Source organism: Guillardia theta, assembly GCF_000315625.1.
Source record: "Guillardia theta CCMP2712 unplaced genomic scaffold GUITHscaffold_72, whole genome shotgun sequence".
Classification (NCBI taxonomy): Eukaryota; class Cryptophyceae; order Pyrenomonadales; family Geminigeraceae; genus Guillardia; species Guillardia theta.
This window is the reverse complement of record NW_005434602.1, coordinates 231,918-248,697: the sequence shown is the minus strand read 5'-3', so window position 1 is coordinate 248,697 and position 16,780 is coordinate 231,918. Positions and strand designations below refer to the sequence as shown.

Genomic DNA, 16,780 nt, shown 5'->3' with positions numbered 1-16,780 from the left:
ACGCTTTTGATTTGTGTTTTGACGAACTTTTTGCTACAAATATTGCTCTTAGAAGGTTTAAGTGTTGCTCATAAACAGCGTGTTGACAGTGGATTTTGTGTCTATTGCCTTCTGTTGATCCTTCAAGATTCGGAATCAATTGCAAAGAGCTCGATACATTCGGAGAGTGATTCAGCATTTCATATCGCCAAAGGTCAAACACTTGCAAGATTTTCTTGTGCATCTGGTACGTGTGCAATCGCAGAAGATCCTTTGCCCTGTGATAGTAAGACCTCCACTTCTGAAATATCGTGCGATTCAGTCTCGAAAGCTGCTTTAGGTGTTTCTCCTCTGCACAATGACGCTGGTATGTGTTTGCGGCGTGCAACGACAAGAAGTAGCCAAAAACTTTTGACTTCACTCTCAATCCTCTTGCGTACATGCTCAGAGTTTTGCAGATCTTAGATTGTTTCTTGTATTCCTGGAAGAGACAAGAAGTTATACTGGCATCTGTATCACAAGAACCTCTCACAAATTTGTCATTGTGACGAAGCATACTTTCAATCCACTTCTCTGTTCTGCAATCCTGAGTGTTCTCCGCACTGTGAAGGTTGGTATGATCCTGATCATCACGTGGGGTCTCAAGGTAAACGAGCGACCATCTTGCAAGAATCTGTAGTAACTGACTCCGAACGAAGCGTCTCTTCAACTTGTCTGAACGAGACGTCATGGCTTGACCACGTTGAAAGACATAGTTCCATGACACGAATGTCCTGTAGATCACAATGACATCCTGCTTGACGCTCTGAATGCACATCGTAGACAAGACACACATCGTACTCTCCCTCCAGCATTGCAGTAATTTTCTCATCGTCCTCTCTCTACAGAACTTTGTTGCTAACTTGTACCCCACTGCAGAATCCTCATGATACTTCTCAGCAACAGGCGCAAGCTGCTGCACGTCCCCCTCGCTCGTGTGATGGATTCGCTTCACTTCAACGATGAAGGAGTATCGGAACTCATGAGTTCGTAGCAACTCCAACCTCACCATGGAATCTTCTGGTCCAACCAGCAACCCTGTAACAACATAACTTCACTTACAGAAGATTCTCACTCCAATCACCTGCCACGGTATCGTGAGGCAATCCTTCCACCCTCCTGCCATTCACAGAGATCAGCTGATCATGATCTCGAATCTTTCCTGACGCCTCTGCTGCTCCCCCTTTCACAATGCCAGCAACAAAATATTTGCCGGCAGAGCTTCTCAGAAGAAGGCCGATAGTTCCGAGCATCTGAGCGCCTTCCTTCATAGCTTGTGAGATGATCTTGCTGTCTTGCCGTTGCTCATGCTATCTCCTCTTGCTTCCTTCCTCTCCTCATCCTCCAGTCCCTCTCCTCTTGTTCTTCCTTGTTTACGCTCCGTCGTCCTGGCAAGGGTGCAATCGCGAATACCCGACTCCGCAGTTTGCAACACGAGGGTAGGGTAGATGTACCCATACTTTTGTAAACAATAAAATGGAAAAGTACAGGGTGGGTAAAAGAAATCCAGGGGTGGAGGGACCGTGAGCGGTCAAAACCTTGACAAGCGAATTTGCTTTAATTGACATGGAAAGAAATGGACGCAGAAGAGAGCGAGATACACATGGGAAATTCATTTACGTGATAAGGAAATGAAAGGCAGAAGGAAAGGAGGTGGTAACGAGTGTGTTAGATGCAAGAATTGGGCCAGGGAAATGAAGCACGGCGTTACGTTTATTTCATCACTTCCATCATGTACATGTCATATTATATAAATAACACCCTCGTTCGTCCACCGATCATCCCAACACATGCACTTCCCTACCAGGATGTCCTCTCATCTGCCACAGATGATCGAATGTCTTGCTTACAACTAATGCCTGATTTCAATGTCAACATAGCTGGAGTCGCTTTCTGGAAGCTCCTTGTCTTCCTGTTGCACGGCTGGTCAGCGTGCCGTTCAAATCTTGAAGCATCAACTTACTGCAGACTCTATCACCGACGACTCGTTCTTGTTTGGCGCATGGCCTGACATCAGTTCAGATACTGAGTAAGATCAAAGATAAGACTAACCATGCAAGATCGCAATGTCCTGTAACTGCCAGCGACTACCGGCAGTAGGTAGCACAATAGCCCCTTCCGGAACAGGAAAGGAATAGTTCCCCGTGCTTGCATTATACGCGGTCTTAGAGCTTGTTACATTCTCCATTGCTTCAGCTAGAGGTCGTAGGACGGGCAGTTTCTTTCGCAAAACCTGATGGGTTGACCTTCGTTCAATTGAAGCAGATCACAGTTTGGCTTGTCTTCACCTTTCGCCAAACGATGGCGTGTTTTGACGGATCTTTGCCCGGGAATGGCTGCCACACTTCGACCGAGTCAGCTTCGCTGCCTCGATTGGCTCCATATTCGGCTTTTGCCCCATGTTTCTCATCATTAGGATTCACCTGTTGAATATCAGTCTATCTCGTTTGGGAATAGAATAGATACATTGATGTTGATCTGAATGGGTGTAGTATCTGCGCCATCGACGTCGGCTCTGTCATACGCCTCCTTGGCTGTTTGTAGAACGGACTCTGGATCTATGATTCCAAGCCGAACAGCAGACATAGCCTCCCTTATTACCTTTCTCCTGTAAAGTCGGTGTAACTGACCAGGAAGATATATGAGGAAGACCAGCACGGCTTACCTTACATGCAACCTTTCTAACTCTCTTTGGAGCATTGTCATCGAAACAAAATGATGGTTCAGAGGAGTTGCTTTGATGATTCTCTGCAGTCAAAGTGAGGAAATGCAACATTCGCACAGTCTATTATCTCACCATTGCGGGTCCATTGACATTGATTCTCTTCAGATCTAGAGCAGACAGCTTGTTCTTAGCTGCGCTCTTTGGATTGGGGCTCAGCAAACCAGTAGAGTTCATCAGCTGCATCAAAGTCGTGACGTCAACCGCGGAGTACTGAGCACCATCAATGTAGACGACGACGACAATCAGCAACAGCACTCCGCACGTCACCCCGAAGAAGGCTCGAAGGTTCATCGAGTTCATCACGATCTGGGCTTCAGTCTCGGGTCTCGCCCGCACCCCTGCGTCTGAGAGTCCTTCGCTCCAGCATCCCCAGGCGTCTCGTTCTCCTCTCCTATTTGTGGTGATGTCTTTTTTATTTTGACTCTTTCTTTCCGGCCAGGGCCTCCGACCGTGACGGGCCCGAGTCCGGCGCGGCCGCGAGTGGCTGTCACGGTACATTGAAGTATGACCCGGAGTCCGGCCGGGGCCGCGTAGTTGAGGGCGGCGCACGTCTCCTGCTCGTCGCGCGAGAGCGGGTAGAGCTCGAAGGAGCGGACTTCAAGGCCCGCTCCGAGTCGCCGGATAAAAGTCTTGAAGACGGTCAACCGAAGGTTTGGTTCTCGCTGTCTTTTCTCTTCTCGCCGTGTGGCCTGTGCCGCGATGATAGTGTCAGGGCGGCCTCCTCTACTCAGAGTCTCCTGCCAACTTTCATATGACAAAGTTTCAGTGTCCACGTAATGATTTTCACTTAACTTTGAGGAAAAGGAAGTTTGAAACAAAGTTGTAAAACCGAAGTTGCAAAGTTTCGGCAACGGGCATGAGGAGGAGGGGGGGGGAGTCGAGGGAGGGAGGAGGCGGGCTGCTGCACACGCTGCTGGAGGCTGGTTCCTTGGATGCGGCAAAGAGCAAGTATGGACATGTCGATCTCGGGGATGATGCCATCCTGGGGACGGGAGGGAAAGGTGCGGAAGATAAGAAGAAGCAGCGAAACTTGCTGGCGCTGGACAAGTGGAGCTCGCAGGAGCTGCTCTGCTTGCAGAATGAGAGGAAAATCATACGGCCAGATGGCATTCTCATTGACAGAACTGCCTTCGTCGTGACTGGCCATCCGGTCCCTGACGGATGGTCCTCTACCCACTTCGAGACTCTGCAGGAAGCAGTAGCTGCTGCCGATGATGGTCAGATCCTCGTGGTTCAAGCTGGAAGGCACTCTGTGGGTTCGAGGCCTCTCTTCCTGGACAAGAGACTGCGCATCGAGGGTGTGAAGGATAGAAATGCCGTTCCCGACCCTTCTGCCCTTGTTCCCCGCATACCTGACGTCCAACGACTCAAGGACCCAGACACTACCCAAGTTGACTTGGAGTACGTGAGGTCGGAAGCGAGAATCTTCTCCGACTATGGCGAGCCAGTCATCGTCGTGAACGCGTCGGGAGTGCAGGTGCTCGGCCTGACGATATCTCAGCGCATCAACTTTCGCATGAAGGATCACGGGGACTTGCAAGGCCTGCTTGCTAGGACGGCTGTTGACATCATCGGAGGCAGCTCTGTCTTCAGGGAGTGCAGCTTCAGCTCTGACGCAGGTGTGGCCTGTAGAGTTCAAGGAGGATCCTCCCCGTTCTTCAGCAAGTGCGAGTTCGAGTTCTCGGCCCACCAGGGGCTCTGGGTAGGCGACGGGTCGACCGGAAGGGTGGAAGACTGCAGGTTTGCTGAGTGCCGGCTGGCAAACTTGCAGATCGAGTCAGGAGCCGATCCTGTGATCCTTCGCTGTAAGATCTTCCAGTCCTATGGGTGTGGGGTTCGCGTGACGGACAAGGGAAAGGGCTTGCTGATGGGAAACCAGATCTATTCCAACAAGTCCTCCAACGTTTGTGTGGATGACGAGGCAGAGCCGATCTTTCGAGGGAATGCAGTCTACGAGGGGAGTGCCGACGGGATCATGGTGATGAGCAACGGTCTGGGGACGTTCGAGGACAACGATATTCGCAACAACGACGGGTCGGGGGTTGTGATCATGTCAGGGGGAGAGCCGACGTTGTCGATGAACACGATTCATAGGAACAGAGCCCATGGGATCTTCGTGACAGGGGACGGGCATGGTTTCATTCGGAGAAACGAGATCTTTCAGAACGTGCTGGCAGGGATCTACATCGACGCGGAGAGCAACCCCTCCATCTCTCACAACAGAGTGTCCAACGGGTTGGGGACGGGGATCACGGTGGCCGATGATGGGGAGGGAAGGTTGTTTCTGCCTCCTGCGAATCTCTGGGACGTTGGTGATTGCTGAGTTTTGCAGGATCGAGGACAACGACATCTTCCTCAACAAGTTGTGTGGGATCGAAGTTCGAACTGGAGGAAACCCGCTGGTGCAGGCGAACAGGATCTACGAGGGGATCGGTGAGAGCTGCCCTGCTCGTTTCCAGCAGGAGTAGTCATGGTCGTGTTGCCAGGTGTTGGAGTGAAGGTGACAAACGACGGGAGAGGAACGTTCAGGGAGAACCAGGTGTTACAAGGTTGACCGGTCGAGCACAACAGTGACAAGCAACAGATCTACAGGAACTCTCATGCTGGAGTTGTTTTGGAGAACGGAGCAAACCCGATCTTTGAGGTACATTACACTTCATACCAGTAGAATCCAGAAGGAGGGCGAGTGATTTAGTTGAGAGCTGCTCACAACACTCGTCTGGAGACTACAAATCCAGTCAGTGAACGTTTTACAAGTCAACCTGTTTCTAGCATTGCTGGGTTCATCCCCTGTAGAATTTCCGTGCCTGTCAACATTCTGTTCTGACTTGAAGACTCTTCAAGGGAAATGCAATCTTTGAAGGGGAGACAGACGGGGTCAACTGCTCGTCTTACTCTACTGGAGAGTTCGTGAAGAACAAGTACGATGATACCTCTCCTAGAGAAGTGTCTCCTTGGTTGACCCGGTTGGACAGGATCATGAAGAATACTCTGATGGGAGTTGTAATTACTCGGCACGCCAACCCGAAATTTGTCCAGAACGAAGTGTCAGGTACGTCTCCTGTTCCTCCCTCGCCAACTCTTCCAACTGCACCTCTCCTCCTCCATCCCTACCAACTCCTCCTCCTCCTCACCTCCTTGAACCTGACGCATCTTGTTGAAGCCAACAGGCGGAGCGGATTTCAGGTGGCGGATTCCGGCAGGGGGCAGCTGGAAGGGAACGATGTGGGGGAGGAGAGTAGGCAGGAAGACGCTGTCTGACGGGGAGCGCGCAGGTTTGCTTCAACGTGGAAGCAGGGATCAGAATCGAGTCGGACGGGAAGCCGCTGATCGAGAAGGACAATCGCGTGCATGACGGTTACGAGGACGGGATCCTTGTGTCCTGGGGGGGAGCCGGAGTCATTCGGGGAAACAGAATCTACCAGAACAAGAAGTCGGGGATAAGGGTAAGAGGTTCCTGGTGGGCCCGATGCTCCTGCTGAGCTGGAGGCTTCAGATTGACGGAGGAAACCCACTGCTGAGGAAGAACATGATCTACCTAGGCTGCCTCCATGGTTGTCTTGTCACCGGGAAGTCTTCGGCCAGGATAGAGAGGAACGACTTCTTTCAGAACCAGGTGGGTAGAGGACGAAAGTCGATTCATGATGGGAGGCAATAACTTTGACCCCAACGTGTCAGTCATCGCCTGTTTGACAAGCTTTTTTCGCAGGTTTGTGCGATCCGAGTCGATGGCGGATCAGCCCCTGTGCTAAAGAAAAATCTGATTCACGACGGAAAGGTAGACTGCCCTTCCCTCCCTCCTGCCTCGCCTCAGCCCCTGCGCAGGGGGATGGGCTTGTGGTTGGCAGCACAGGAAGGGGAGTGTACGAGCTGAACCGCATCTTCATGAACGCAGGCGCTGGCGTGAAGGTCACGTGACTCTCTGCAAGTGCTGAGGGTCTGATAAGCTTCCAGGTGGAGAAGAATGCGGACCCAGAGCTCCTTGAGAATCAGATCAACAACGGAAATGGCGTGGGACTGCACCTTCAACCAGGTCCTCCTCCTCCTCCTCCTCCTCCTCATCCTCCTCCTCCTCCTCCTCCTCCTCCTCCTCCTCCCCGTTCTCCTTCTACTCCTCCTCCTCCTCCTCTTTCCTCCTCTTCTCTTCGTTGAAATCATCTTCGTCAACCTCCTCAGTCTCGTTTTCTTTTCGGCTTCCTCCTCCTCCTCCTCCTCCTCCTCCTCTTCCTCCTCCTTGTTTTCTGAAATCACCTAAAGGAGCGAAGGGGAGATACGTTGGAAACGACATTGCAGCGAACTACGGCGACCAGCTTCGAATCGAAGGGAACAAACTGGTGGGTACAGAGGGAGGAGAGGCAATCATATGAGAGTTGAGAGGTGCTGGTAGGGGTCGGGGGATCTCTACTTCGAAAACAATCGTGTGGACTGGAGCTTTCAGCCTTCCTTCAAGCATCCCGACCTAGCTCCCATCATCCGCCAGCAGGTCAGGAATCACTGAAGTCAGCTGGCCTCTCACCTTCCCGAAGGGCAACAAGGCCTTCCTCGAGGCGCCGGAGACTCCGACCGCAGAATGTCTGCCTCCTCCTCCTCCTCCTTGCTGGACCTGATCGCTGATGCCCGTCCAGACTCCAAGTCGATGACGCTCAAGCACACGTCCTCCCTAGCGAAAGACTTCGAGGTGCGAAGCTGAGGAGGGTGGGAACAGGCGACTGACGTTGATGACGTCAGCATTTCTCCAGCAAGAAGCTCTCGCAGACACTGCCAGTCAGGTGACTCGAGAAAGCCCTTCTGCTGCCGGACTGACATGGCCCAGGAAAATGCGATGAGGGGAAGAAATATGTACATTGAGGAGCTAGATGTTGCAGGGGAAGGACAGCGGTGGTCGTCCCGTGTACTTTGATATTCATTGATCAGTCACCAATGTGTATGATACAAGTAAACAAGGTTCAAGTCTCTCAGATGCGATGCAGCAAGTGCTTCCACGTCTCCTCTGTATGGCGGGTATGAGATGATTCAGCAGGATGAAAATACTTGAAGACTGTGTTGGACGTTGACGTCATCTTGCCTGCCAACATGGGCAAAACCTTCCCGTTGACCCTCAGCTCCAGATGTCGCTGGACCACCCGGAGGTCTGACAGGATGCTCGTCCCGTGCTGCTCAAACTTGGGCTCGAGGCAGATCAGCTCGAGGGCGTCGAAGATGTCCTCCTCGCACCCTTGGATCGTCTTCAGCGTCATGGCGGGGCACTCCAAGGCACTGAAGCGCAGGACGGCCATGGCGAGTTCCATGCAGGTGACGTCAGACGGGTAGTGTCGAACGAAGTGAAGGATGACTTGGAGGGCTTCCTCGGCGATGAGAGAGGTCATGGTCTCCTTGCGCTGGTGATCGCCCGCGTCATGCTTCTTGCTCCGAAGCTTCTTGAGAGCCGCCGGGTGCTCCTGCTCCTGCTTGTGCGAGCGATGCGCGTGCAGCTCCTTGAAACTCATGGGCGTGAAGAGCCGCTCGAGGATGATCAGGCAGGCTGAAACAATGAGTAAGAAGGAGGAGGGGAGGGGGAGGAGGGGGAGGAGGGGGAGGAGGGAAGAAAGTTACCGGCAGTGCGGATCTGAGTCATTCCGTGTAGCCTCTTGATGATGGGCAGGAACTTGTCCAGCCTGATGGGGGAGCTGAGGGTCTCGTGGGAGGCGAGGATGTGATGATCGAAGACGCTGACGATGTTGAGCATGTACAACTGAATCTTGAAGATCTCGTAGTGCTCGGAGGTGACGTGGATGGCGCTTCCAGGGCTTCAATGATGGCCTCGTCGATCTCGAGGCTCTTCTCGTCGAGGAGGGAGGTGAGTTTGACGAGGAGAGCAGTGATGACCGACGGGTCTGAGGAGAACATCCTGATGAGGTCCAACATGTCGCAGATGCGATTTGCCTGCTGTACCTCGTGCTTCTTCTGGTCGTAAGACAAGCTCCGGTCTATCTGCAGCTCCTCCACCAGCCGCGTCTGCTTCCTCAGGTGCATATCGAAGGCGCTCGAGTTGCTGTCGGTCGTGAAGATCTGGACAGAGCCAGCCATGGTGCCCACGATCAGGCTGTTCTCAACCAGGTGTAGCGCTACCACCACCCCCTCTGTGCTCAATGACGTCAGGTACCTCCTGCTCGTGCAGTTCCAGACCGTTACGCGACCTGCTCGCTGCGAGACGCCGCCCTCCGGTAGCAGACCTCCTCCCACGTACAGCACGTTGTCGGCGCTGCTCATGCACTTCACGAACACGTTCTTGCCCTTCTCGTTTTCTAGAGATCCAAGGCACATCCTGTTGTTGAGGTCCCACACCAGAATCACGTCAGATCCCGCGGTGAACAGGAGGTTCGGTTTTGACCCAGAGCTCGAAATTGGCGCGTGGATGCAGGACACGTCGGTGGTGTGGTAGAGACTCCCATTCATTCGATTGAAGTTTGATTGGAGATGTTGTATCTTCTTCTTCAATGTACTCTTGAGATTTTGTTGCTCCTGGATTTCCTGGTGTAACTCACCCTTTCTGATCGGACTGTGTGTTTTGTAAGTCTCGTTGGATAGGATTCGGATCTTTTCCTGGATGATGCTGACAAGCGTCTTGTTCTTGGACGATTCCTTGTCAAGCTCTTGCACCTCTTTGGAGGGAAGTTGACCCACCTCTTGCGTGAGATCCATCTTCCAGATTCTGATCGGATTGCCGGCTTCGTCCCATCTCCTCTCGAGGCCAGCATACAAGAGGTCGCCGACTATGTGCATGCACAAGATCTGAGCTCTCTTTGTTCTGTCCCAACTTGCAGATGGAAGGTGTTCCCCAACTCTCCAAGCAAACACCTTCCCGTCAGATCCAGCGCTGAACAAGTGCTGCTCAGAGTGTAACAGGGTCGTCACCATGCCCTTGTGCATCTTCAGTGTCTGTATGCACTCCCATTTCTGCGTCTCCCAGATCTTGATCAAGTTGTCGGAGCTCCCACTGAAGAGAAGCCCGGAGCTATACACCAGCGAAGTCACAGCCCGCCCGTGCCCCTTGAGACTCGTCAGCACGTGAGACCGCTGGAAGAAGTTGCTGGGGACGATTGAGTCTGATTTAGACAGGAAGTAATTAAGATCAACAAGCCGAGAATTGTGGAGAAAATTACATGATTGATAACTTTGTGATAAGAAGTCTGCTTTGAAAAGGAAGTACCAAACATTCACATTGTGATCGTTCCCACCAGTAGCTATGAAGTTGTTTCCATTCTTTGACCACGATGTTATGCAGAGGACACCACCCATGTGCGATTCAGCAACAGTGAGAGCATGCGCCGCTAGAGTCTTCTTTCTGGATGCTGCATCATCCGCACTCTCCTTCCTCTTCGCTTTGATCCTGAAGTATAGTTTGGTCTCAGGAGTGAATGGAAAGAGATCGTCTTTGTTGTCGCTTTCCAAGTCGTTCGTGTCAACATCGTCAAAGGAGAGCACGTTCTTGATTCCGTTTCCTTGCTCTTCAGCAACTGCGTTGCGGAGGGAAAAGATTATCTTGTCGATGGAATCTCTCCTATTCAACACTTTCTGCAAGTTGTTAGCCTCCATCTCATTCAAGATGTAATCCCGAAAGTAACGTCGAGACACAGCTTTGCGAAAGATTGATTTGGGCTTCATGTAAATGTGGAAGTCACTAGTATCACTGTCGTCAAGAAGAAAGTGTGCCAGATCACTGTAAAACGTGATCGAGTCAAGATCTTTGAGATGTTCGGCACTCAATTGTTCTTGAACCATCTTCCATAAGGTAAAGAATGAAATTGCCTTCTCTGTGAAATACAAAAATTGCAGCACTGTTGAAACAATCGCCTTATTATATTTGAATTCCAGAAATGGAATCGTGTGATATTCATAAAGGTCGTCCAAATCTTGAGGGCATTGATCAATCACGTGCCACAACACATCATCACGTGAAAGTAGATTGTCATGAAAGGCAGAGACAGTCTTTGTAAACAATGCGATTGTTTTGATGGTGGCTTCCACATACAATGGAATCCTTGAATCTTTCTTGGATGCCAGATTCTGTTTACAGGTCTTGTCCAATTCCAAATCATGTCGGTTGCACATCTCGTCGATCAGTGTCATGCGTTCATCAAAATGGAGGGGATACACGTGGATACATTGATGTCTCGTTGTGCCAGCTGTGAGTGTATACAATATCCTCACCTTCCTTTGCAGATCGGGTGCAAATTGAAAGATTGTTTCCAAAGTATTGATGTCTTCCTGCGTCACCCCATCGGCTATGATGTCAAGGGAGAAGTCCGAAGATTGCAACCATTGTCCAAACCTTTTGCAGTGAAATTGAGACATTTTGCATTCAGGGATACAAAAGGTCAGGTACTGGAGAAAGGAGACAGAGCTGTGTTGGATAGCATCTCGGTAATAGATGACCCGGTGCTTGTCGGTTGAAGATAGCGCAATGCTCTCTGCTACATGAGCCATGGTCATGCTCTTACCGACTCCAAGAGAGCCGCTCAGTCTGACCAGAGCTGAGGGGCCCTTCCTCTGAAAGAACTTGGCGATCTGATTCACCGTGTGTCTCAGTGTCTTCCAACTCACAAATAGCCTCGCCTTCGCCCTCATAGTCTGTGACTGATCTCCAATGATTACATTCGTGGCAATAGGTTTGGAAGAGTCAATCTTTGGATACAGCTCAGACACCATCGTGAGAAGGCATGGTACAATCATTTGTTTCAAAACAGCCTGCTCTTCACCGGAGTGAATTTTTGCCGAGCAATTGACATATACAAAGTTTTTTTCTCTCTCAACAAACGTGTGGCCATTTCTGATGGGAAGCACAAAGAATGAGTCATGTGAAGGGCTGTCGTTGGTCTTGACAGAGGACTTCTTATCTCTCAGTGTCTTGTTTTGCGAGTGTTCGCTCTGCGGTCCCAACGCGACGAATGAGAGCTCAACAAAGTGATTTCGAAGGAACCACTGTAAGAGAGGAAAAACCTCGCGTTCGAGCAGCCAAAGTATTTGATCAAAGCTTGAATCATGGAATACGAGATAAAACGTTGCTTTCTCCCACATAGGTCGCCTGAGTCTTGAGATTGTTAATGTTTCAGAGGGTCTGGTCTGATCGTTTTCACTGATCTTGCATTGCTCACTCGGAAGTGTCACTTTGGCATAATCATGAGCTAAGAATTTGATCGATTGTTCCTCAAAGGAACAGTTGTAATACAGTGATAGTTCACGCATCAAATCTTCTATCTTTCCTGAGAGATCCGGGCACAACACTGCATTAGATCTTGAAGAAACATAAATCGAATCAGAGCTTTTGTGAGAAATACCACTCAGTAGGAAATGATTTTCAGCCTCGTGACTGATGTCTTCAGTGAAGCGAGTCTCCATAGCTGTGGCATGGTGAGCAACCATTTTGTTTTCCTCAGGGCTCAGACTGCTCGTGACTCCGAGCTGATCTAACATCATAAGATAATCATGAATCGCTGCCCATTCTGGTGATTTGAAATTCAGACTCCTCAATTCGTCTTGGGATGCTTCTAGAAGACGAAGAAATCTTGAGGCTTCATCTAAGCTTCGTTTCAAATTCATTTCAAACTCTGATACAAGCTCACTGGACTGTTGCATCAATTCAAATATTTTGATTTCTTCAAGTCTGAAGGTATAGGCAACACTTACCAATTTCGACTTTAACTGCGACAGAGTTTTTGCAGCTCCTCGTGTGTTGTCAAATTCAGTCTGAACGCGATCCTGTAAACGGCCAATGAAGGCGATAAGTGAATCAACTCCAGAATTGATAATACATTTGCACAGGAAATAAGGATCAACTAGCAATCTCAGTATTCCTGTCAAATCTTTCCCCTGTAGCATTGAGTGAAGCAGAGCTATGTAAGCAAATGGATGATTCTTCCAGACGACGATCTCAACACTTTGAAAGACGGTAGTGGTCTGCTTGATCTCCGCTTCGAGGACCTTTGTTGATGTCATCACAATCGAACTTTGTGATTTCTTCCTGCTCAGAAGGTCTAGAAAGTGGCCACTTTTGATGAGTCGAGGTCGTTTGCGTTTCATGTGTGAAGCTTCGTCTGGAAAGTTGCTCGAGCTGGAAAAAACACTCGGCTGGGATTTTGAAGGAGAATCAGGACTGAGAACAAGCTTCCTTGATTTCGATGTAGCTGATTTAGGACGTAGCTGGTAGGTCTGCTCCAAGGAAGTTTGTCCTTTTGATGATGTTTGGTTCCTGGAAACATTTTCAGACGATTGGTCGAGATGTATCTTCCGTGACATCGGTTGAGCTGATTGTGGTCTCTTATGCCCTGCAACAACTTGAGAGCTATCTTCGTCTTTGATCGCAATATGACTGCTCTTGTAGCCGAGGTACATGGCGAGCTTACAGATGGGTTGCAGATGAGGTGAATGCAGGATCTGAAGACGATGATGAAGAACATGGTCGTGGTCATGTGGGATGAGGCTATCTTTGAAGACTGGCTTCTCGTCCATGAAAGCACATCGAGGCGGTTGACCGACCAGGTGACGGGCTGGGCGTCGTTCCTTCTTCAACCTAAGAGTCAGGTTTGCCATCATCCAGGCACGTCCTCCGTCCATTGCGATGTCTTGTCGTGATACACACTTGGCCGCTACACTTCCTCGTCAAACACCATCCAGAAGCTCACAGCCACCAAGGAAATGCTAGCGCTTCAAGGTTCCACGGGAATGAATGCTCCATACGCCGCACATGTCAGGTATGCCAACCGTGGCAGGAAGCACTTTCGAAGGTGGGCAGAGACAAGACTCACATCAGGCTTGTGCGGACAGAAGTTGCTGTCTTCTCATCGCTTCATCTCACCTCTCAGCCCCTCATTCCCTTGCAATCCTAGTCGGCTATGCGACTAAACTAACTGACAGGGCGGGCCTACATGTAGGAGAGATAATTTACTTAATTTGTTTGATGCAAGCTTGCCTCAAAATTCTGCTGTTGAGTAAAATATAATACCTTGCGGTGATTGCTGCGCCTCAAGCTGACATGCCGACCACCACACAGCTAGCAGCGGTCAGCGGCGCCATGGCGATAGGGTGAGGATGACACGCTGTTATGCATGGGTGGAAACGGTTACAGGAGGGAGGGAGGGAGGAGGGAGGGAAGCGAACAAGATGTGACCTATGCCATGAATCGAGAAGTGCACAAGACATCCCAGGAGATATGGGGGGCGAGGATCATACCATCTTCAGTCCATACCCTGATGTTCTGTTGCTTCAACAGGTTGGGTGCTTTTGGCGCGCATGGACTCAAGACAAAGGTCATTGAATAATTTCCATACACTAAGTTGCAATCAAGTGTGAGCAAATGACAGGTCGACCCTGCTATGATCAAGATTTGGGAGACAGCTTCGCATTATCACCTTGTGCATTCTGTCGCGCTCTTGGGTATTATTCCATACTACAGGATTCACATTGCTGACATTCTGTTTACAGCCGTGTCCGTCGGACATGGACACCTGAGCAAGAGATCATTGAGGTACCTGTTCACCTCATTGTCATTGCTTCTCTTGGGCTGAGAGCCATGCCAGGCTCGCTCCTCCGCTGTTCACTGCTGGGATGGTGTTATTCTCAGGTTCCTTGTAAGTGATTCGCTGCAGAGAGAGTTGTATCTTCAACATTGATTATGTTTGTTGATCAGATACTTGCTGGTTCTGACCAACAAGAAGGCTCTGGGAGCGATAACCCCGATAGGAGGGCTGTCGCTCATCGCTGGTTGGCTTTCATTGGCCTTGTAATGTGCATTCCTGGACTGACATCAATAAATACTGAGAGAACGAACTTTGCCGACCGTAAATGAAAGTGACTTTGACTTCAGTCAAGAAGAAGGTGTCAGAAGGTGCCTACGATGGCTCGGAGGCTGAAAGCCCGGCACAAGGCCCGGAGCCTCACTCACAGCACTGCAGCAAGGGTGGAAGCAGGCGCATATTGCAGTGACGATCACTGAGATACTGATACTAACTGTGAGCCTTGTTTTAACTTTGAGTAAAAATTTCAAGGGCCTGAGTGATTTCCTTGACGGTCCGTCGTGTGTTTCATGATGCCGCGTGCCGAGGCTCCCCGTCACCAGGCCCGCGCACGCCCCGGCCCGGGCCGCGGGCCCGGCCCCGGGCCCGGGGGCCGCCGAGACTCATATTGCAGCCTGGTTTTGCCCCTCATCCCCCTCATTCCTAGTTGACTGAAGGGGCAGTCCGCCATGGCGTCGTTGCTGGGTGAGTGGAGGCTGGGAGATTGGATGCTGCATGCACATCTAGAGCGCTTCTCCTTCTCCTCTTCCTCCTCCTCTTGTCAAGATTCGTCACTTCCATGTCCTCTACGTCCTCCTGACCATCTCCAAGCTCTGTGGAAGAGACCTGTCGGGTCTCGAAATGCAATGCATGCCCTTTCACTGTTCGATGGCCCGCACTGTTGGTGTCTGTCAATCCTTGTGATGTTTGTCAGACATCGGGCATGTACCGATGCTTCCTTCAAGCTTCTTTGACTGCTCGCATCCTTCAACTTGTTAGCGAATGGTTATCCCTACTCGGACATTGACACTGTGGATTGCAGGAAGGATACCCGTGTCTTGTGTTGTCGCGGAGTTTGTGGGAGTTTTTCTCTTCCAGTTCATCGGAGGAGGAGCAGACGCGAACTCGATCTCGACAGGTGCGTGCGATCTCTTGGTTCTCAGCTCTTGCAAGGGGTTGATTTCCTCCCTTCAGGCCTGGCTACGGCAGCCATTGGCAATGGGCTTGCCTTCATCGTGCTGGTCTACGCGACCTCAGGCACGAGCGGGGGACATCTGAATCCAGCCATCTCTACAGCCTTTGTAGTGACTGGAAGGTTGGTGCTCTTGAGGATAAGACGGCGGTAGACTGAGGCACTCGTCACCGACAGGCTGGGGAGGAGGAGATATTTCATCTACATTGCAGCTCAGGTTCTTGGCGCAATCTTTGGAGCTCTTGCTCTCAAGCTGGCTCTGCCTCCTGCCATGGACGAGACTCCTTTCATCACCACGGGGTCGTTGACCTTCACCCATCCGTTCCAGGTGAGGACGAGCAAGAGGGGGCGGGAGGGTGAGGGAACTACCGTCAGGTCTTCTTCCTTGAATTCTTGTGCACCTTCACCCTCGTCTTTTCTGTTTTTGCAACTGCAGTCGACAAGGCAGGAGGTGTTTCATCCTCTTCCTTCCCAATGCCTGCCCTGACGCCTCCTCGCCAGTCGCTAAGAACGCATCGCCGATCGCCATCGGGCTCGCCATCATCGTTGGAACCTTCGCCGAAGGTCCCTTCACCGGAGGGAGCATGAACCCAGCAAGGACACTGGGTAGCTCGAGCTTGTTGCTGCTTCACAGCATCTCAACTTTTCACAGGTCCTGCTTTCGCGTTCGGTATGTTCAGGCATGTCTGGGTTTACGTGCTCGCCACCATGGCAGGGGGAGCATGTGCAGGGTTGTTGTACGACAAGGTTTTCCTTAGCGAATCCCAGGTGATGAGGAGCGGAGGAGCACAAGGAGAGGATGGGCCATGACGGGGCATGCAGGATGTGGGCGACATTTTCAAGGATGGATAAGAGGAAATCCTGCTTGTCTTTGATACTCTTGCACTGTGTGCAATCTCTCTGTATATCTCCTGGATCTCGTACCATCGCGCTCAGGAAGTCATGTCACAACCACGTCGGGGTAGCAACGTCACTCCTCCAAACTTATTGTCTTGTATCTCTTTTGATCCCTACTCGTTAAATCTTACAAGGATAGGAACTCATCTCTGTTCCTCTTTGCTCTTATTTCCACGGAACGACAGGCACTTATCTTTGTTCCTGTCTTCTCTTGTTTCCACAGCATTTCCACATATCTCATTCTTACAGTCACTTTCATCGCTACTTTTACAAATCTCCATGTGGGTTGAGACCTTCGTTCTTCAGCCCTTTGAATTCTTCACTCCCCTCGAATGTCCAAATTCGTCATTCCCATCTCCGTCCATCCTGCAGTCATCACCAGCTATTTGTTGGCCGGCATTACCCTTAGCCCTCTGT

General features: G+C 50.7%; 6 protein-coding genes across 6 annotated transcripts; 3 read left to right on the top strand and 3 right to left on the bottom strand.

Annotated features, from left to right (window-relative positions):
* Nucleotides 1–57: 57 nt before the first annotated feature.
* On the bottom strand, nucleotides 58–1,289 carry GUITHDRAFT_114087 (hypothetical protein; the record flags this gene model as incomplete). The annotated part of the gene is made up of 4 exons (XM_005826760.1): nucleotides 58–111; nucleotides 158–460; nucleotides 512–1,056; nucleotides 1,103–1,289. The coding sequence occupies 4 exons, from the start codon at nucleotides 1,287–1,289 to the stop codon at nucleotides 58–60; spliced, it is 1,089 nt and encodes a 362-aa protein (XP_005826817.1).
* A 581-nt stretch (nucleotides 1,290–1,870) lies between these two features.
* Nucleotides 1,871–3,034, bottom strand: GUITHDRAFT_143221 (hypothetical protein; the record flags this gene model as incomplete). The annotated part of the gene is made up of 7 exons (XM_005826759.1): nucleotides 1,871–1,930; nucleotides 1,982–2,025; nucleotides 2,110–2,251; nucleotides 2,307–2,441; nucleotides 2,485–2,626; nucleotides 2,684–2,766; nucleotides 2,816–3,034. 7 exons carry the CDS (start codon nucleotides 3,032–3,034, stop codon nucleotides 1,871–1,873), a joined length of 825 nt encoding a protein of 274 aa, XP_005826816.1.
* Nucleotides 3,035–3,599: 565 nt separating this feature from the next.
* On the top strand, nucleotides 3,600–7,696 carry GUITHDRAFT_164841 (hypothetical protein; the record flags this gene model as incomplete). Its single annotated transcript, XM_005826758.1, has 17 exons — nucleotides 3,600–5,020; nucleotides 5,076–5,176; nucleotides 5,206–5,282; nucleotides 5,322–5,387; nucleotides 5,588–5,664; nucleotides 5,719–5,795; nucleotides 5,914–6,018; nucleotides 6,041–6,189; nucleotides 6,240–6,359; nucleotides 6,453–6,521; nucleotides 6,569–6,652; nucleotides 6,698–6,776; nucleotides 7,001–7,077; nucleotides 7,131–7,226; nucleotides 7,248–7,421; nucleotides 7,472–7,512; nucleotides 7,557–7,696. 17 exons carry the CDS (start codon nucleotides 3,600–3,602, stop codon nucleotides 7,567–7,569), a joined length of 2,826 nt encoding a protein of 941 aa, XP_005826815.1. The 3' UTR covers nucleotides 7,570–7,696.
* A 2-nt stretch (nucleotides 7,697–7,698) lies between these two features.
* GUITHDRAFT_114083 (hypothetical protein) lies at nucleotides 7,699–13,336 on the bottom strand (the record flags this gene model as incomplete). Its single annotated transcript, XM_005826757.1, has 3 exons — nucleotides 7,699–8,264; nucleotides 8,336–8,451; nucleotides 8,511–13,336. The coding sequence occupies 3 exons, from the start codon at nucleotides 13,334–13,336 to the stop codon at nucleotides 7,699–7,701; spliced, it is 5,508 nt and encodes a 1,835-aa protein (XP_005826814.1).
* A 418-nt stretch (nucleotides 13,337–13,754) lies between these two features.
* GUITHDRAFT_143218 (hypothetical protein) lies at nucleotides 13,755–14,505 on the top strand (the record flags this gene model as incomplete). Its single annotated transcript, XM_005826756.1, has 5 exons — nucleotides 13,755–13,804; nucleotides 13,992–14,028; nucleotides 14,083–14,246; nucleotides 14,299–14,349; nucleotides 14,409–14,505. The coding sequence occupies 5 exons, from the start codon at nucleotides 13,755–13,757 to the stop codon at nucleotides 14,503–14,505; spliced, it is 399 nt and encodes a 132-aa protein (XP_005826813.1).
* Nucleotides 14,506–14,961: 456 nt separating this feature from the next.
* GUITHDRAFT_164839 (hypothetical protein) lies at nucleotides 14,962–16,318 on the top strand (the record flags this gene model as incomplete). The annotated part of the gene is made up of 8 exons (XM_005826755.1): nucleotides 14,962–14,979; nucleotides 15,317–15,412; nucleotides 15,469–15,589; nucleotides 15,644–15,794; nucleotides 15,842–15,917; nucleotides 15,968–16,072; nucleotides 16,119–16,234; nucleotides 16,289–16,318. Coding segments are annotated over 8 exons (713 nt in total), but the record flags the coding sequence as incomplete, so codon positions are not given.
* Nucleotides 16,319–16,780: the final 462 nt, after the last annotated feature.